Source organism: Equus przewalskii, chromosome 10, assembly GCF_037783145.1.
Source record: "Equus przewalskii isolate Varuska chromosome 10, EquPr2, whole genome shotgun sequence".
NCBI lineage: Eukaryota > Metazoa > Chordata > Mammalia > Perissodactyla > Equidae > Equus > Equus przewalskii.
In genome coordinates this window covers 16,706,230-16,725,379 of record NC_091840.1, presented here as the reverse complement: position 1 = coordinate 16,725,379, position 19,150 = coordinate 16,706,230, and the positions used below count along the sequence as shown (strand labels likewise).

The following is a 19,150-nucleotide window of genomic DNA, read 5'->3' as shown; positions in this document are numbered from 1 at the left end:
AGTCTGCCACTTGTCAGGAAAAGAAATTTTCCAAGTCACATTCCAGACCAGAGTGGGGTCACATGCAGTATCCAAGAATGGCCTAGGATGCCTCCAGCCAACTAATGTCTAGGCAGGGGGAAGAGCCAAGCAATAGGGAAGAGGAAAAGAATGACAGAGAGAGAGGACAAATAAAAGGTGATAGGTTTTTCTTAATTCTACAAGTTATGCATTATGTGCTAGTAATAATCTCTCCCCTCCCATAAAAAAAATACATCTACTTTGTGTGCATTGCTTTCTGCATGATTCATTACCCTGGATAGCCTTCACAGCCTAAAGGTACCACCAGAAATTTTCCATGTTTCCATAATCTGCCACTGATCTTTTTTGATATTAAAATAGTACATTATTGGCTTTATCTGGCCAAACCAAACCACACTTAGGGAACTTAGGGAACTGAGCCATTATATCCAGCACTTTTCTCCTGAGAATTAATCTCCTCATGTTTAAAAGACCAAACTACCCCTCATTTTGAGAGAAGAAAAGAAAAAGAGTTGAATCAGTACTATCAAGGTATTCGTTTGGTTGTTGTCCTGGCTGTGGGGTGGCATGAGGGGAGATTTTATAGTTAATATTGTACCACGCATTTCACAGGATTCACCAGAGAGAAATATCTACACCATTAATAGGCGTATAATTAGTCAACAGTTTATACCCAAAGCTCAGACCATCCTTCTCTTGAGTCAACAGGTTTTCAAAGTCACTTCACATTTTCACATCCTAAAAGATGGCAAATAAATAGTCTTGACTTCCATGCTGACTCTATAATGCTTTTTAAATTTTTTTTGGAGTTTGATACATTAAGGCACCAAAAGAAGCAATATGAATTAAGATGTATATCACATATAATTGACATTTTCCTCAGTTTTCCTCATCTGAGGAAAAATTAAGATAAAACTATATTTTCCTACTCTATTTTTCATAACTTTAGAAACTGACATATATGTAATAATTTTTATATATCTTAATCTTGTCTTTAAGCAAAAAGAATGGTGCCTCTACATAAGTTGATGAAAACTGCAAATGATAATAAAGGTGAGTGTTAAATCTGATAGGAAAGCATTGTAATGAGGGGGTTTAATATTTTGATTTTTGTGTGTGTGTGAGGAAGATTGGCCCTGAGCTAAGAACTGTTGCCAGTCTTCCTCTTTTTTTTTCCTACCCAAAGCCCCAGCACCTAGTTGTATATCCTAGTTACAAGTCATTCTAGCTCTTCTATATGGGATGCCACCACAGCATGGCTTAATGAGCAGCACATAGGTCTGCAACCAGGACCTGAACCAGCAAACCCCGGGCCACTCAAGTGGAGTGCATGAACTTAACCACTAAGCCATGGGGCCAGCCCCCTGACTGACATTTTTAATCTCATAGTTATTTTCCCTAAGGGTTTTGTCAATTACTATCCTCTACCTACTTGTTGATAGGTGACTGAATACCTCTCTCCGATTGTTTTCCTGAGTTCCTTTAGCCTTTGTAGTCTACACCACACTGCATCACATGTGATTATCAGGTATTTTATATTGTTTTTCTAATGGATTCAGTTGTGATGAATTATTTATCTATAATTACATTATAACCTATTTGGTGCAATTTACAGTGCAATTACACAAAGCAGGTGTTCCTATCTCTGTCACTAAAGATATTAATTCAGCTCACTGGGCTTTAGTATCCTTATCAATAAAATGAAAAGGGTGAATTAGACTAATGATTTATTAGTTCTCTTTCAGCTTTAAAATTCTAGGACTAACCTTTGCAGTTGAAAAGACATTATCAAGAAAGTGAAAGACAACCCACAAAATAGGAGAAAGTATTTGTAAACGATATATCTGATAAAGGTCTAGTATCCGAAACATATGAAGAACGCTTATAACTCAACAATAAAAAGACAAATAACCCAAATTTAAAAATGAGCAAAGGACCTAAATAGACATTTCTTAAAAGAAGATATAAAAATGACTAATAAGCACATAAAAAGATGTTCAGCATTATTAGTCATTAGAGAAAGGCAAATCAAAACCATGAGACACCACTTCACACCCACTAGGATGACTATAATGAAAAAGACAGTAACAAGTGATGATGCGGATGTGGAGAAATTGGAGTCCTCATACACTGCTGTTGGGAATGTAAAATGGTGCAGCTGCTGTGGAAAACAGTTTGGCAGTCCCCAAAATGTGAAACATGAGCCAGCAATTCCACTCCGAGGGATATACTCAAGAGAAATGAAAACATGTCCACACAAGAACTTGGACAGGAATGCTCATAGCAGCATGATCATAATAGTCAAAAAGTGAAGACAGGGGCTCCCTGAGGCATAGTGGTTAAGTTCAGCACATTCCGCTTCGGCGGCCCAGGTTCACGAGTCTGAATCCCAAGTGTAGACCTACACCTGCCATGCACTTATATATGGCAACCCACATATAAACTGGAGAAAGACTGGTACAGATGTTAGCTCAGGGCTAATATTCCTCAGCAAAAATAAATAAATAAATAAAAAGGCCATCATCAGTCATCAGCCATCGTCCATCATCAGTTGATGAATGGATAAACAAAATCTGGTATATACATACAGTGGAATATTATTCAGCCATAAAAAGGAATGAAGTACTGATCCATGCTACAGCATGGATGAACCTTGAAAACTTTATGCTAAGTGAAAGAAGCCACTTATTATATAATTCTACTTGTATTAAATGTCCATAATAGGCAAATCCAGAGACAGAAGATAGATTAGTGGGTGCTACAAGGCAACCACTGTGGGAGGGGAGAATGGGGAGTGGCTGTTAGTGGGTACAGGGTTTCTTTTGGAGTGATGAAACTGTGCTGGAATTAGATAGTGGTATTGGTTGTACAACTTTGTGAATATACTAAAAACCACTGAATTGTACACTTATTAAAGGGTGAATTTTATGGTATGTGAATTATTTTTTAATTTTTTAAAAATTCCAGGACTGACCCAAAAACATATCTGCTGAAAAAACACAAGTACTCAGAATCTGTGCCTGTTTATTTGTCAGGCTCTGTAAGTAAAAAAAATAAACAACAGGCTGGCCCCAAACATAAGTCCCAGCCCCAAAGCACCTTCTGTCTATCCAGTGTACCAAGCTGTGGAACCCATCTTATGTCCTGGGACCATCAGCCCTATAGATAACTATCACACCAGTCCACCAATTCTAAACTACCTAGGATATACCCACAAGTAAATTAAGTGAAACCAGCCCTTCATCTCATTTGGTTCTGGATAGATGACTATTGGTGTAGCTAAATTATAATACATGCCTACTCCCAGGGTATTTTAGTTCCTTATGTATACCACCCTATTAATTTTGATGACTTCTTTCACCACGATTTACTCACAGATTATGGAAACTTGAATTTGGATGAACCTGTCCCACTTCCCTATCAGCTACTTTAGGGTAGGCATGCTGTCTTGTAAGTCTTTTATTCTTTGTACCTAGCAGTTACTAGGTATCTGCTGAGGGGATGAATGGATGCATGCATACATTCATTTAACAATCAGTTCATGTCTACCATGTGCCAAGCATTATTCTACATGCTTGGGACAAAAATCCCTACCCTCGTGGAGCTTACTCTTTAGTGAAGAGATACACATAATAAATAAATAATAGTATGACAGATATTACAGAGAAAGTAAAGCAAGGAAAGGGGTATAGGGAATGCTGGAAGTGGGGGAAGGTAATGAAGAAAGCATTTAAGGCATTTAAGCAAAAAGCTAAGGAGGTAAGGGAGCAAGCCACGCAGAAATCTGAGGCAAGAGCACTCCATGCAGAGGGAAGATTAAGTGCAAATGCCCTCATGCAAGAACATGCTTGCACTAGTTGAGAAAGAGCAAAGAGGGCACTGTGGCTGGAAGAGAGTGAGCAAGGGCAATGTAGGAGGAGGTAAGGTCACAGAGGTATGGGACAGGACTATCACATTCAGACACATAGGCTATGCAGTGCACAATTCCAGGGTTTTGCAATGAGATATCCCTTGTTAGTGGAAGGGGATGGAGCAGGTGTGGGGAGCAGCAGACCATATGAACCTTGAAGGCTATTGTAAAGGTTAGATTTTTACCCTGCGTGGCATAGGAAACTACTGGAGGATTTGAGCAGAGACATGACGTGATCTGACTTAAGTTTTTAAAGGATTATCCTAGTTCCTGTGTGTAGAACAGACTTGGCAGGAGCAGAAGCAGGGAGACTAGTTAGGGGGTCTGTGCAGTAATCTAGAGCAGGAGGTGGCGGGAGTGGTTGGATTACATTTATATTTTGATAATGGAATCAACACTATTTCCTGATAGATATATTCTCTGATGTATCCCAGGGCCTAGAACATAACAGGCACTAAAAAAATACTATGGAATGAATGAATTGGATTAGATGTGGGATACAAAAGAAGAGGGTTGGAGCATATTCCAAGAGTTTTGGCCTGAACAGAGGCCTGGAAGGGTGGAATTGCCATTTCCTGGGATGAATAGATGAATGAATAAGTGACTGGATAAATTCTGTTATATTTGTTGAATTAGTGAAGAAACTAATTGAAATCCATATAGATTCAAATATTATGGAGAGAGGAGATATTAAAAATCAGAGTTTTTCGTGGTTTGCAGAACCTGGGTTAACAATTTAATATTATAACTTGCTATAAAGTTGATCCTAGGAAAATTTTCTGACATTTTGTATTGATTCTCAAGAATAAATCAGTGAGGATAAGCAGGTGTTTGTTACATATTTCTTTATATTTTCCTCTTATTGCCTATACATGTTGATTCTTGTAATACTCCTCACATCCTTGCACTCCATGACTTGCTTGGATGGTGTGGGGATAAGAGTTTACTGCTATGCATTTTCACTGTTAGTGTTCCAAAAGAACTATCCATGTTGGTGTACACTAAATTTTAAAAGTATAAGTAGTTGGTTTGCATGAGTAATAACTAAAATGGTATTGTGTAAAGGGGAGTAAGCCTTTTAATTTCTGCAAATAATTCCATTATTAATCTAGACTAATCAGGAGGGAGCAAGAGAAGCACTGGGGTTTACCAGGATTAGGCCATCCCAGAGGATTTTGCCTACCCAGGTTACCAGAGTTGAGGTAGGAAATAATAATAGTCACTTCCTTCATGCAGCCACACCCTGATGACTTCTAGGTGATGGAGGCTGAGAAAAGCCTAAGAGGAGGGAGAAATGGTGAAGCACATCTCTGACCAAAAAGGAAGGAACATCTTGCCTCTCTCCAGTCATTCTTTGAACACTTCTTATGGACAGAGCTAATGTCAGGGAAATAGAACATTCAGCCTCTGACCTCAAGGTGCTTACACTCAGTGAAAACAAAAGAGCCAGGGAGAGTAGTGAAGGGAATTTGCCTGTAAAGAAATTGATTGGCCTACACCAGCAGTATCTCTACCAGAGGTAGCTACATTGTTGGGGTTTTTTGTTTGTTTGTTTTTCTGAAAAATCCTGTTCTCATCGATCTGGTAACTGAAGGAACTGATGAGGCTCTCTTCTGCTTAAGGTTCATATATATTTAACTGTAGAGGATGAATTAGGCATTACCCTAAAATATTAGGTTTTCAGAGTTCACAAATTATAAATCACATTGAGACACAACCTTTTCCCATAAAATTCCTCTTCCTCCTTTGGCAATCAGTACCATATAGGAAGAAGCCTAATACCAGATATTCTGCCCCATCTAATATTCACTTCCTTTTTATTCTTCATAAAGTCAGAAAAGAATATAAGCCTAGGCAATTCTTAGATTGATATGGTTGAATTAATTCCCACAGAGGACAGCTATATTCATTCAACATCCCTACTCAAATATCTTTAGGATTCTCCAATGCTAATTAAGTGTAGACTCTCTTAGCTTAACAATCAAGATGTACATGTATCTACAAAAACTAGGTTAAATGAGTAACATGCTGCATATAAGAGACTAGAAAAAATGATGGGAACTGTGACAATCAGGAAACCTTAGGTTCCAGTTAAAGGGGTGACAGTTGTTCTGCTCCAGCCAATTATTGCTAAGCAGGAATGTGGGCTCTGTGTTTTCTGAGCTTTAGGTTTTTCATGAGAAGTCATAAACTGATAACTCTTAATTTATCCATGTTTTCATTTATGAAATTCAGACTTTTTTAAATGCTGTCTAAGCCAAATGAAACAGGTGGGGATTGAATTTGCAATCTCTGTTCTAATAACGAACCCCAACCGAACATACCTAATCTTTTTTGCTCCCAGATCTCGCTTCATGCAATCCTCTCCTCTAATGTGGCTGAGCTAGTCCTTGTCTCCTGACCTCCATGATTACTCTACATGCTTTTCCTCTTCTTTACTCTAGGCTGCTCTTCCCTCAGTGCTACTTGCTACATATTAAAATTCTACTTCTCCCTACACATAAGACCTAAAACTATTAAACTCTTAGAAGAAAACATAGGAGAAAAGTTTCATGACAGTGGATTTGGCAGTGATTTCTTGGATATGACACCGAAAGCCCAGGCAACATAAGTAAAAATAGATAAATTGGACTTCATAAAAATTCAAACTTCTGTGCATCAAAGGATATAATGAACAGAATGAAAAGGCAACCTATGGAATAGAAGAAAATATTTGCAAATCACATATCAGAAAAGGGGTTAATATCCAGAATATATAAAGAACTCCTACAACTCAACAACAACAACAAAAGTGATTAAAAGTGGGCAAAAGACATGAACAGACATTATTTCACAGAAGATCTCCAAATAGCCAACAAATATATGGAAAGATACTCAACATCACTAATCACTAGGGAAATGTAAATTGAAACCCCAATGAGATATCGCCTCACACTCATCAGGGTGGCTACTATCAAAAACAGAAAACAACTATTGGTGAGGACGTGGAGAAATTAGAACGCTTGTGTTGGGGCCAGCCCAGTGGCACTGCAGTTAAGTTCGCACCTTCCACTTTGGCGGCCCGGGGTCCACCGGTTTGGATCCTGGGTGTGGACATGGCACGGCTCATCAAGTCACGCTGTGGCAGGCATCCCACATATAAAGTAGAAGAAGATGGGCACAGATGTTAGCTCAGAGCCAGTCTTCCTCAGCAAAAAGAGGAGGATTGGCAGCAGATGTTAGCTCAGGGCTGATCTTCCTCAAAAACAAAATATATATATATACATATATATAGAAATATATATATATATATAAATATAGAATGCTTGTGTACTGTTGGGAATGTAAAATGGTAGCAACTATGGAAAACAATATTTCTTCAAAAAATTAAAAATAGAACTGCCATGTGATTCAGCAACTACACTTCTGGGTATAGATCCAAAAGATTGAAAGCAGGGTCTCAAAGAGATACTTGTACACTAATGTGTCATAGCAGCATTATTCTTAATCGCCAAAAGGTGGAAGCAACCCAAGTGTCTGACAGATACATGGATAAATGAAATATGGTAAATATAATAGAATATTATTCAGCCTTAAAAAGGAAGGAAAATCTGACACATGCTACGACATGGATGAACCTTGAAGATACTACACTAAAAGAAATAAGCCAGTCACAAAAAGACAAACACTTATTCCACTTATATGAGGTTTCTAGACTAGTCAGATTCATAGACAGAAAGTAGAATTGTGGTTGCCAGGGATTAAGGAGAGGAGTAAATAGGAAGTTACTGTTTAATTAGTATAGAGTTTCATTTTTGCAAGATGAAAAAGTTCTGGAGATTGGTTGTACAACAGTGTGAACATACTTAACAATACTGAACCATACACTAAAAAATGCTTAATAGTAAATTTTATGTTACGTGTATATTACCACAATTTAAAATAATAATTCTAAAATTCTACTTCTCAACAACCCCATCCAATAGGAGTTGCCATTATCCCCATTTTAAATATTGGTAGCCCCTAACATAGTAGGCCCTTTTAAATAATTAATTTGTAAATTAGCCCTTCCCTTTCTTTCCCTTTTTTATCGCTGGCCAGAATGGGAAACAGTGTACCAAGTTTGGAAAGAATAGGAAAAAGTCAAATTATGCTCATAATAAACAAATCCTGAGAGCAGGGATAGGAAACTCCTAGAATTGCAGCCACTAAGTGAAGCCTAAAACAAATTTAGGGGGCTCAAGCTAAGCCTCGGGTGCCAGAGGTAGCTGTGCTTAGCCATGATGAAAACTAAAGTCACTCCTAACTCCTGGGCTAGAGGATTTACAGCGCCAAGAGACATGTCAGATCTTGAATATTAAAGTTTCTGATTAAAATAATCATAATCTATTCTTTAATTGCTCTTTTTAAATCACTCTTTCCAATAATACTGTAGACCACAAACCTATGAGAGTTTGATTTTTTTTGTCCCTCTTCCTAGGCTTAAATAATTAATGACATGGTTCTTAATCATCATTCAATTAAGGCAGTTGGGTAAAATCTTCTACTTAAACAAATTTCACCTCACTAATGTTTAAAATGAAAATATGTTAATACAGAATTTTTTTCAAAAACCACTTCCCCTTCCCTGAAATCCTAACAGTGTCAAAATGTTCTGATTCTGTAATTCACACCTACACCTACCCCAAGGGTACTGAATAAACCACATTGAAAGCGCAGTTGCTCTAAAGCTGGAAGGAGCTTGTGGGTCATTCTCATCCTGGGCCTGAGCCTGAGAAGTGAATGAGGTCACAGTTGTATGATGGAACAAACCCTTTATTGGATTCTTGATCTGATTGAAGCCCAGAAGTGGTGAGTAGCACGGCTTAAAAGTAGGTAAATATCCGCATTTTGTAGGAACCTACACTGAGTCCTTTTTTTAAAATCTATTGTCTCTATGAGAGATTGAAGGTAGTTTTTTAAAGTGATGATTATTTTGAGCCATGAGGATGATTTCAGAGCACCTTTCAAGTGCCTAAATCGTTGAGCCTCTCCGGAGTTCCCAGCTCTGTGGTAGGTTTCCAGATTTTGAGCACATGTAATTGAGTTGTTTAGAAACAGCTGCTTTCCAGGCTCTGAGGCGAAGACCTGGGAAAATTGATTGAAACTCTAATCAAATATTCAGAGACTTTTTCTTCACGGTTTAATGGTATTTGATTGTCTATTATTTCTAAGTCAGCAACCTAGTATCCTTGGCAGTGAACCACCTGATACACTCTACATTTTGAAAAGATAATTGGAGAGATAAAACCAACAATAAAAGGAGGAAGCCATAACAACCCAGCTTCCGGTCCACAGGCCCTGATTCTCAAACTATACAGAAGTGGAAAGGACTAGGGAGGCTATAGGCGTTGAGAGTCCCTTCAGGAAGGTCTAGGGTAGCAAAAGAGCATTGCATCCACCTCCATTTCTACTTTTAAGAATGACCAGTAGGTTCATAAGAACTGACATGGCAGGGGTGGACCTCCCAGAAGGAAACCCTGGGAAAATCTACTCACTACCAAGCAGGTATTCAAGATATAAACAATTAGGTAAATACTTTAGAAATACTATAGCATTTTATTCTCTGTCAATTATGACATGAAATGTTTTACTGATTTCAAAAATAAATTTTATCTTTAAGTAAATTTTTCTAAATATTTCTAGGATGCTTTATCTGTGTCACATGGTACTATTTATTTTTATATAGGATCAGAATGACACTATTTGAAGGAGGAGCAATGGCAAGAAATTTTGCTTAGAGATTTTGGGACAGTGAAGGGTCTCTTCCACATGGCCTTCCAACTTTGCACATACCTCTAACTTGAATTTGCACATATTACCATTCCTTGAGGCCTTGAACTTCAAACTCTAGGTCTTGAGCTGGGAAAGCTGCAAAAGAATATAGAGAAATTAATCTGTGATTTGATCCTTAATTGTATCTTCTGAATTCCAGATAGAGTTACTGGCCACATGGCAGTTTCTGACATTAAATCAAAACTTAAGCTGAATCCTCTAACAAAAGTACCCAGCTACTATGGCAAAAGGTAAGTAATGAATGTATTAAGGTGCTAAATATATTAAGATAAAGAGTTATTAAGATGAATATATTAAATACTCATAAAGGCTATGATGAAACAAGTTAGAATTCTCTTCTAGTATCTATTCTATGACAAATTTAGTTATAAAGCAAAACATAAGAATTGAAGATTTTTTATGAAAATAAAAAAATATATATCCTTTTGATTAGAAACAAAGAGTCCTCCTTCCTGTTCTCCCAAATGAGAGGCTATTTTTGTGTGAGGGGACAGAATACCCTAGAGGGCTTAAGAAGTTGTCAGTTATACATTAAGATATTATGAGTGCCAGTTTAAAGGAGAATTCATTTATGGGATCATAAAGAAAACCTAAGCCCTAAGCAAGTCAGAGTATAAAGAAAGAGTCTATAGCTCAAATATGGCCAGTAAAATGAAATCTGGTAAATTAGCCATGACTAAGCTAGGGCTAAAGTTGAGAAGGGAGGTTTGCCTGTGACATTAACAATAGCTTTTTCTCAGTCTAATAACTACAACTTCCAGTAAACAATAGCTACTAATAACTGAAAGTGAAAGCCTAATCTGTATTTTATCAGACCATAAGTAGAAAATCCTCTCTCTTCTCTCACAATTATCCATTTTCTTTGCCACTTTGAGAGTATTTCTCCTAGCGTCCCTGATGATGCCACTGCTAAGGGAATATATTACTGGGTTTTTTAGAGGGACGTATCTTATAGCAGCCAAATTCCTTGATCTCATTCTTCCCTTACTCTGCATTACAAGCTGTTTTTTGCAGTAGTGACTTCCTCATCATCGAAGGTAGTCAAGCAAAGACTAGATAATACCACATGTAGAGGGAATTCCTACATGAAATGAGAGGCTAGACTGGATTCTTTACAAATCCAACATTCTTTGAACCTTTGAAACGTTGTAAAATCAAAAGATTTTTTTCCCATATTTGAATCAAGGTAAAGTTTGAAATTCTTCCAAGAGTATCCTTTTTTTAATATAGCTAATAAAGACATTACACTGCCTGACCTTCTACTTTCTCTCGCTTCTTGAAAACTTCATATTTCTCCATCTACTGCATTTTTTATATCATGCAAAAGAAATTTGTTTATATTTAGAAATACAACAAATATAAAATACCCTATCTGAGTAAAGGCAAACTTGAGTTTTCAGAAGTTCAAGTAGATGATAAAAAGGAAACATCAGAAGAAGAAATCAGGGGCCAGCCCTGTGGCCGAGTGATTAAGTTCACACACTCCATTTTGGTGGCCCAGGGTTTCGCTGGTTCGGATCCTGGGCACGGACCTAGCACCACTCATCAAGCCATGCTGAGGTGGCATCACACACAGCAGAGTCAGAGGGACCCACAACTAGAATCTACAACTATGTACGGGGGGCTTTGGGGAGAAGAAGAAGAAGAAGAAAAGATTGGCAACAGAAGTCAGCTCAGGTGCCAATCTAAAAAAAAAAAAGAAATCAGTGTTAGTAAAAGCTGAGAAAATAAGACTAACTAGATAAAATTCTATGTTGAAAAAGTTGAGAATGGTGCATTTTGAGACCTTATCGCCTCCTTTTCTTCAAGGTTCCTCTTTGAAAATGAGTTGAATCTACTAGATACTGTAGAGGATACTAAATTTATAAACCACAATTTTTTTACTTTATCATGTTTTGTATCTCTTCTAATTTTAGTTTTTTAACTGCTTTTGTGAAAACATAAAAACTGAGATTCCACATTTCTTAAGACTTTTAGTTCTACTAGTATCAAAGCTAAGTGTATCTTAAATAAAATTAATTTATAAAATTATGATTATTATAAGTTTACTTTTAAATTATAATATTATGAGCAAACCTGGTTTTGCATAATATATTTTTATGTTCCTAAACTAATAAATTACTGCAGGTCTATGCAAAATATCCCCAAAATACTAATATTTTTTCAGATTTTATTTTCCTGAGAAAATGAAAAGTCACTCAGGGTTCCAAACTTTCCATAAATGTTCTCTCTCTTTAGATAGATATAGTTGACATAGATATAGTTTACCAATGTAGATATAGATAGAGCTACCTCTGTCTCTCTCATATGCTGGTAAAAATACAATTTGGCAATTAAAGCTGTAAAATAATCATGGATACCAAGGTTTTGCTATAAGGATATTCCCCATAAAATTACTTATACTAGTTAAAAATTTGAAACAACTTAATATTTCTAACAATAGGAATAGTGGAAGGCTTATGTTCGAGAGCTTTGGTGTCAGATAAACCTGAGTTTGGATCCTAGGACTTCTACTTATTATCTGTGTGACTTGGGACAAGTTATTTAAGTCCTCTGAGCCTCAGTTTTCTTTTTTGTAAAATGAGGGAAATCAGATTTTTTTAAGGGGGTAAGTGTGATGGGCAAAGACAGGGTGGAGGTGGACCTCAGTGGCTAGCATTTTCTCACTGTCCATCTTGTAGCTACTGGCAGGTGACAGTAAGAAGTCCCCTAGGTTGTGAGACTCTGGGTAAACTGTCATGCTTACAGTCATTGCAGTCAGCAAAGACTGAACAGCGAAACCAATATCTTCTGGTTTCACATGTGTGTTAAATCTTTCCATGTCTCTTGTCAGGGATAAAGATTTACCAGGATCTCCCCCATGCCAATTACAGCACAAAGAAAGGAAGTTGAATGCTTCACAAATGCAAGGTAATGAGAATCATCCCCAAAATGAAAGCATTTCACAAAAGCCCCTTAATATATCTGATCATTTTCTTCTCTAAGAGAGATCTGGGATTTCAAGGATTGTCTACAATACTCTGTTATTTGGGTGCAAAAAAAAATTTTTAATTCAATGTCTAATTTGTAGGAAGGAAGGGGGATTACTTTGAAATAAATATCTTTCTAGAATTTAGACAGTCCTGGCTAAATATTTTTATTCAAAAAAGATCATGTGAGTGTGGAAAAGAACAAGTGGAAGTTCAAATAGAAATCAAGTAATGGAGTAGTATAAGCATAACCAAAGTCTCAGGATTTCTCATAGAAAAAAATATAATGATGAAATGAGCTACACTGGCTACAGTGCATTAATCCAAACAACAAATATTTATTTAAAGCCAACAGTGTACTAGGCATGGGAAACATAACAACTAGCAAGTCAGACATGGTCACTGCCCTGATAGGAAGTCTTACAGGAAAGTCAACAGTTAAACCATGAATTTGATCGAAACATTTAAATTACAGTGTGACACAAATTATGATATGGAAAGTATAGAGTGTTATAGAAGCATAAAAGAAAGTCTCCTAACTTGGTCTTGCAAGGATAGGAGGGGAGTCCCAGAGAAGGCTGAATAATGAGTAGGAGTAAATCAGGCAAAGAGCATAGAGGAGAGTGTTCTGGGCAGAAAGAGAGGAATCTGTGAGGGCCCAGAGGAAAGGAACAGCATGACACACTAAAAAACTAAAAAAAGTCAAGCATGGCTGTGTTTGGATTCTGGGAAGGCCAATGCTCCAAGTTTGGAACTAATTAAAAAACTGACTCAGGAGACAGAAGAAATTAAAGAATCACCTTTATTGCTGGAAAAGCTGGTTTGGAAAACACAAAAGATTGTCAAGATCAGAACTGCATTTTCACAATTGCACTGTAAAACTGAGCTAAATGCCTTAATAATAACAGTTTATGGGTTTATAAAACTTAAAGGTTTCTAAAGTGCATTAATATACATTGGTGCCTGTTTTAAGGATACCAGGATTTGTTTTAATCAGGTCTTGTAAGACATACAGACACAAAAATGATTGCCATAGAGGAAGAAGTTTTTTATACTCACAGATACTAGAATACTAGAAATAAGAGGCACAGCCCACCATGGAGGCCAACACAGGGGAGCTCCAGAGTTGGTCAGGAGGCAAAGGGTGGAGTGAAGTGGGCAAGAGCCTTTACTGTGGTTTCTGCAGGAAAGAGCAAGCAAGGCAGGATATGCAGGTTTAGGATTGGCTAGTTCAAATAATTTCTGTGAGCTCTGGGGTGTAGGACTATCCCTTATTTGTCTGGTACCTGGCCCTGCAGTGATTAAGACAGAGAATGATTCCCTCAAGGTCCATCCATGTTGTTACAAATGGCAAGACTTCCTTCTTTTTTATGGCTGTCTGTGTGTGTGTGTGTGTATGTGTGTGTGTGTGTGTGTATGCACGACATCATCTTTATTCATTCATTCATTGATGGACTCTTAGGTTGTTTCCATATCTTGGCTATTGAAAATAATGCTGTGATGAACACAGGGGTGCATATGTCTTTTTGAATTAGTGTTTTCATTTTCTTCAGATAAATACCCAGAAGTGAATGGACCCTGAGGGAATTATGCTTAGCAAAATAAGTCAGAGAGAGAGAGACAAATACCACATGATTTCAGGAGAAACCTGACCAACACCACCTTGGCCAGGTGATCAAGGTTAATATCATCAGTGATAAGGCACATTGATAATATGTAGCCTTGATATACTGATGAGACTTCACTTCTGTGGTTTTCCTCCCCAAAATCCATAGTCTCAGGCCTACCATGAGAAAAGCATCAGAAAAACCCAAATTGAGGAAATTCTACAAAATACCTAAACGATACTCTTCAAAACCGTCAAGGTCATCGAAAACAAGGAAAGTCTAAGAAACTGTTATAGAGAAGAGGCTAAAAAGACATGATGACTAAATGTAATATGGTGTCCTGAGTGGAATCCTGGAAGAGAAAAAGGGCATTAGGGAAAACTATGAAAATCTGAAGTGTCTGCAGTTTAGTTAGTAGTACTGCTCCAACGTCGGCTTCTTAGATGTGACAAATGCACTGTAGTAACGAAAGATGTTAACATTAGGGGAAAATGGGTGAGGGATATACAGGTCTTTGCTGCTATATCTAAAACCAATCTAAAATAAAATGTAAAATAAGTTTAAAAGCATAACCATACCCACACACACATTACCTTTCTGACCTCTCCTATACCTCTCCTCTTGCTCACTCTGCTTCAGTCACACTAGCATCCTTGCCGTTCCCGGAACACACCAGGCCCATTTCCTTCAGGGCCTTTGCTCTAGCTCCTCCCTCTGCCTAGTCCTCTCTTTTCCCAGATATCCACTCCCTCACCTCCTTCAAGTTTCTGCTCAGATCTCACCTATTTAATACAGCAACCTATCCCTCAATCCCTGGAACTCCCAATCCCCTCACCTTGCATTACTTTTTCTCTTTTCCATAGCACTTACCACCCTGTAATGTGTTATCTAATTTACTATTCATTACACTTGTATAAGGGCAGAGATCGTTGTCTGTTTAGTACACTAATGTATCCTAGGGACCCAGAGCAGCAGCAGGCACACAGAAGGCATGCAATAAGTATTTGTTTATTAGGCTGCGTGAATGAATGAACACCTACTAACGTGCTCGAAACACTGGGAGAAATTAGAAACAAGTCAGAGATGACTCCAGCCCTAGAGAAGCCTTCCTTTTACCAAGAGAGAAAGATGTTAACTTTTCACACAATTATAACCCAGATATCATTATCTCTATAGGATTAATCACTCTCATACAAAGAGATGCTAACGCTTGAACATGATATGAAATAAGTTTTATTCTGGTGCCATTTAGGACATACTTTGTTCTGGGTTTACTTATTCGTTCACTAATTTTAGAAAATACATGTCTAATTTTGGCCTTGAGTATTTCTTTGAAAAAAACTTTGAATCTGTACAAAATATACACACACATGTAATTTGGGTCCAATTTGCTGCATTAGTTTTCTACCTATTGCTGCCATAACAAGTTGCCACAAACTCAGCGGCTTAAACAACACAAATTTATTATCTCACATGCTATAGGTCAGAAGTCCAGGTGGGCTCAGCTGGTTCCTCCTCTCTGGGTCTTACAAGGCAGAATGAAGGTGTTGGTCTGCCTGGTCTCTTATCTGGAGGTTCTGGAGGAGAACCTGCTTCCAAGATTATTCAGGTTTTTGGCAGAATTCAGTTCCTTGCAATTATAAAGCTGAGGCCCCATTTCCTTACTGGCTGTCAGCCAGGAGCCTCTCTCAGCCCCTTAAGGCCTCTGCATTCCACATCCTGTTGCCCTTTCCATCTTCAAATCAGTAACAGTGGGTTCAAGTCCTTCTCGCAGTTTGAATCTGACTTCTCCTTCTGCCACATCTCTCTTGCTTCTAGCTGCTAAGGGACCCTGTGATTAGATTGGGCCCACTCAGATAATCCAGGATAATCTATTTTATCTTATCTGCAAAGTCCCTTTTGTCATGTAAAGTAATACATTCACAGTTCCAGGAATTAGGATGTGGACATCCTTCAAAGGTCATTTTGCCCACAGATTTGGTTTTCCACCGTTAGTTTGTTCCAGTTCAAATCTCATGGAAGGACACCATCCTTTATAAGAAATGTCTATTAAGTACTCATTTTTCTCTCAATACTTTTCAGAACATGATCTCTAATCAACTGTATTGTCTGTCTTAATTCTATTAGAATATATATTTTTTCTTGAATAACTGTCCTAACTTAATTTCATTTCCCCAGCCTTCCAAGATGCCTACAACTATTTTAATAAGGATAAAACTGGCTGTATTGATTTACATGGAATGATGTGCACTTTAGCTAAGTTGGGAATGAATCTAACCAAGCATGATGTCTATAATGAATTAAGATGTGCTGATATTGATCGTGAGTACTTTGACTTGTCACTATTTTTCTCATAAAAGATTTTTATGAATATATGTTTTTCTCTCAATGACTACATAAACATGAGAAACAAACCTCACTTATTTGTCAAAAGTACATATATGTGTTTCTCTTTGAGTATATCAGTGAGGTTTGTATACAAGTTATGAAATCAAATTAATGCTACAAATGGACTGTTTTTTTAAAAATCCTGTGAGGAAACTAAAAGTGACTGTCATATTTCAATATCCAATTCAGATTACCCGTTCATGATGCACATTTTGGAGGGTGCCCTGAAATAACAGATATAAAGGCACTGACAATTTCAAAAATGAGATGTTACCTAGGAAATCCAAGCCTTTTGTTTCTGTTTGAATCGTATTAGTACAAATCTTCCTTTCATCATTAAAGCCCATGTTGAATTTTAAACACCATGGCGTTTTTTGTTGATATTTTTAAAGCATATAGATAATGTTTTCATTGAATATACTGACCTAGTGATTACTAGCCCAGGCTGATATGTTGTGTGGAATATAACTCAGCATATTATCTCCTCTCACCTCTCCCCACCCAACTGCCAGTGCCCCATTCAGTCAGCACCAGTTCCACGTGGGAGTCAATGCCACCACTTAATTAAGGTGTCACTTACTTCCACTAACTCTGCCCAATTTTTCTATTTGATCAAAACACACACACACCCGCCTCTATTAGCACTTGCTGTTCTTTAATTTTAGAGGAAATGGGGTACGACTTGGGGAAATATTAGGAGTGGGTATGGAGTGGGAAGGCAGGGATGGATTCCTTGCAAAAACAGCAAGTCTCTAGGAAAAGAGTGAGTGGATCGGACTACAGTGGCTGGGAACCCTTGGTTTGATGTTTATACTCCACCACTGCTTCACTGGGCTGTGGGTGACTAGTGTGATGGTGCTAAGACCACTTCAAGAAGACCAGTGCTTACCTGAGCATATCTCCAGCCCTAAATGCTCTCTGATTTTAAGTATTGGATGGTCCAAGGTGTTTTCACTTTTATGTTTAATATATAATCTGATAATTAAATACATTGTATATCTTTGTTCTGAGCCTTAGGTTTATGTTGCAGGAGATGGGAAGGTGAATTTCTCAGACTTTATAAAAGTGCTAACAGATCAGAACCGCTTCCTTAAGGCTGTGGGTGAGTAGAGATACTACTGAATAGATGGCAGTTGGGTAGCTGCACTTCACTGCATGGTAAATATGATTCACTTAGGTCTCCAATCAGGAGACAAGTCAGAAGGTGTAGTCTGGGAAGTGGTTGACTTTTGTACTGCTTCAGCAAAACAGTATTTGCTAAGCAAATTTATACAGTTTTAGAATTTTAACTTAAATGCATTAAGCAGGCACAGGTACTGTCTAAAGTCCTGTCTAAAGTGGAGACACTACTTTTTGGTCTCCAATGAGCACACTCAGGGAGAAACTAGTGTAGAAAAATTTGGTCTCCTTTTATAGTATTTTAATTCTTTACCAAGTGCATGTGCTACTTTGGGAGGTATTCCTTTTCCATAAGAAAAAATTTATTTTAGAAAAAGGAAAATGCTCTCTCTCTTACAAATTTGGGATGTAGATAATTTACTGTTCCTGAGAAAGATCTTCCTCACTCTGATGAAGCTTCAGTGCAAGGGCTGGAGAGTCTGCTGGAGGTTAGAGAACATGCTCTCACACAAGGTTACAAATGACGTGAAGGTATACTTGAAATATTGTTATCAGTACTCTGATGGTTTGCTTATGAGTTTAATAGGCTGCCTTAAGAAATCTAACCATTATTCATATGATGTTTTCTAAGATAAATACATTCCAAATTCCAAATACTGTATACAGTTTTAAAAATACACTCATTCATAGGCTATTAACTGTCTCTAGGATAAACAGAAGTTACAGCTTGCACCTTTCACTATAGTTAACAAGAGTTTGCTTGCAAACCAGAGATATGTTTATCAACAGTTCCTTTACCCACAAGAATAGGACAATGGTCCTTAACACATAATTCATGTTTATGTTAAATCTATTACTATATTTACTTAGGACCTTAACACATAATTCATGTTTATGTTAAATCTATTACTATATTTACTTAGGAGTCATTGAACTAAAAGCATTTTTTAAGTTTCATGATTATTTTGTCTGTCAGTAATCAAAATGACCTTTCTACTAAATAGAATAGATTTTGAATGTTTTTCTGTAATTCTCTAGTCCCTGACTTGGTATTAATATTGTAAATACAGTAAAAAGACTGTCAGTTTATTACTTTTTTTGATAGATGGTTTTTTCAGAAGGCATTTTGAATTTTTTTTCCTCCATAGTTCCAGAAAAGGAAACCTGTTTAGATTTAGCTGGCAACCCAGGAATCCTGTTGTTTGAAATCCTATCAAAGCTTGTAGAGACTTCAGCCTTACCCAGAAAGGCTATAATGGAAATCGTAAGGTAAGTGACAAACGAAGGGGCAAAAATGGCCTTCTCAGAAAGTTAACAAAGTT

General features: G+C 37.4%; 1 protein-coding gene and 1 long non-coding RNA gene across 7 annotated transcripts in view; one reads left to right on the top strand and one right to left on the bottom strand.

The window, feature by feature from the left end:
* Positions 1-19,150, top strand: part of EFCAB3 (EF-hand calcium binding domain 3) — a 494,329-nt gene that overhangs the window by 458,845 nt on the left and 16,334 nt on the right. For 3 of the 5 annotated variants that reach the window (XM_070561747.1, XM_070561748.1, XM_008526773.2), the window contains 6 exons: positions 1,021-1,074; positions 9,885-9,975; positions 12,579-12,655; positions 16,500-16,643; positions 17,740-17,811; positions 18,977-19,097. In XM_070561747.1, the coding sequence (XP_070417848.1) occupies positions 1,021-1,074; positions 9,885-9,975; positions 12,579-12,655; positions 16,500-16,643; positions 17,740-17,811; positions 18,977-19,097 (559 nt within the window). Of the gene's footprint in view, positions 1-1,020; positions 1,075-8,599; positions 8,963-9,884; positions 9,976-12,578; positions 12,656-16,499; positions 16,644-17,739; positions 17,812-18,976; positions 19,098-19,150 lie in introns of those variants that run through there. The other 2 variants (XM_070561751.1, XM_070561749.1) reach the window with 2 other exon arrangements.
* LOC139074021 (uncharacterized) overlaps positions 8,710-19,150 on the bottom strand; it is a 30,679-nt gene continuing 20,238 nt past the window's right edge. For both annotated transcript variants that reach the window (XR_011523309.1, XR_011523308.1), the window contains 2 exons: positions 9,746-9,820; positions 8,710-9,037 (listed from right to left, as the gene is read on the bottom strand). This is a non-coding gene — a long non-coding RNA (uncharacterized lncRNA). The remainder of the gene's footprint in view (positions 9,038-9,745; positions 9,821-19,150) is intronic.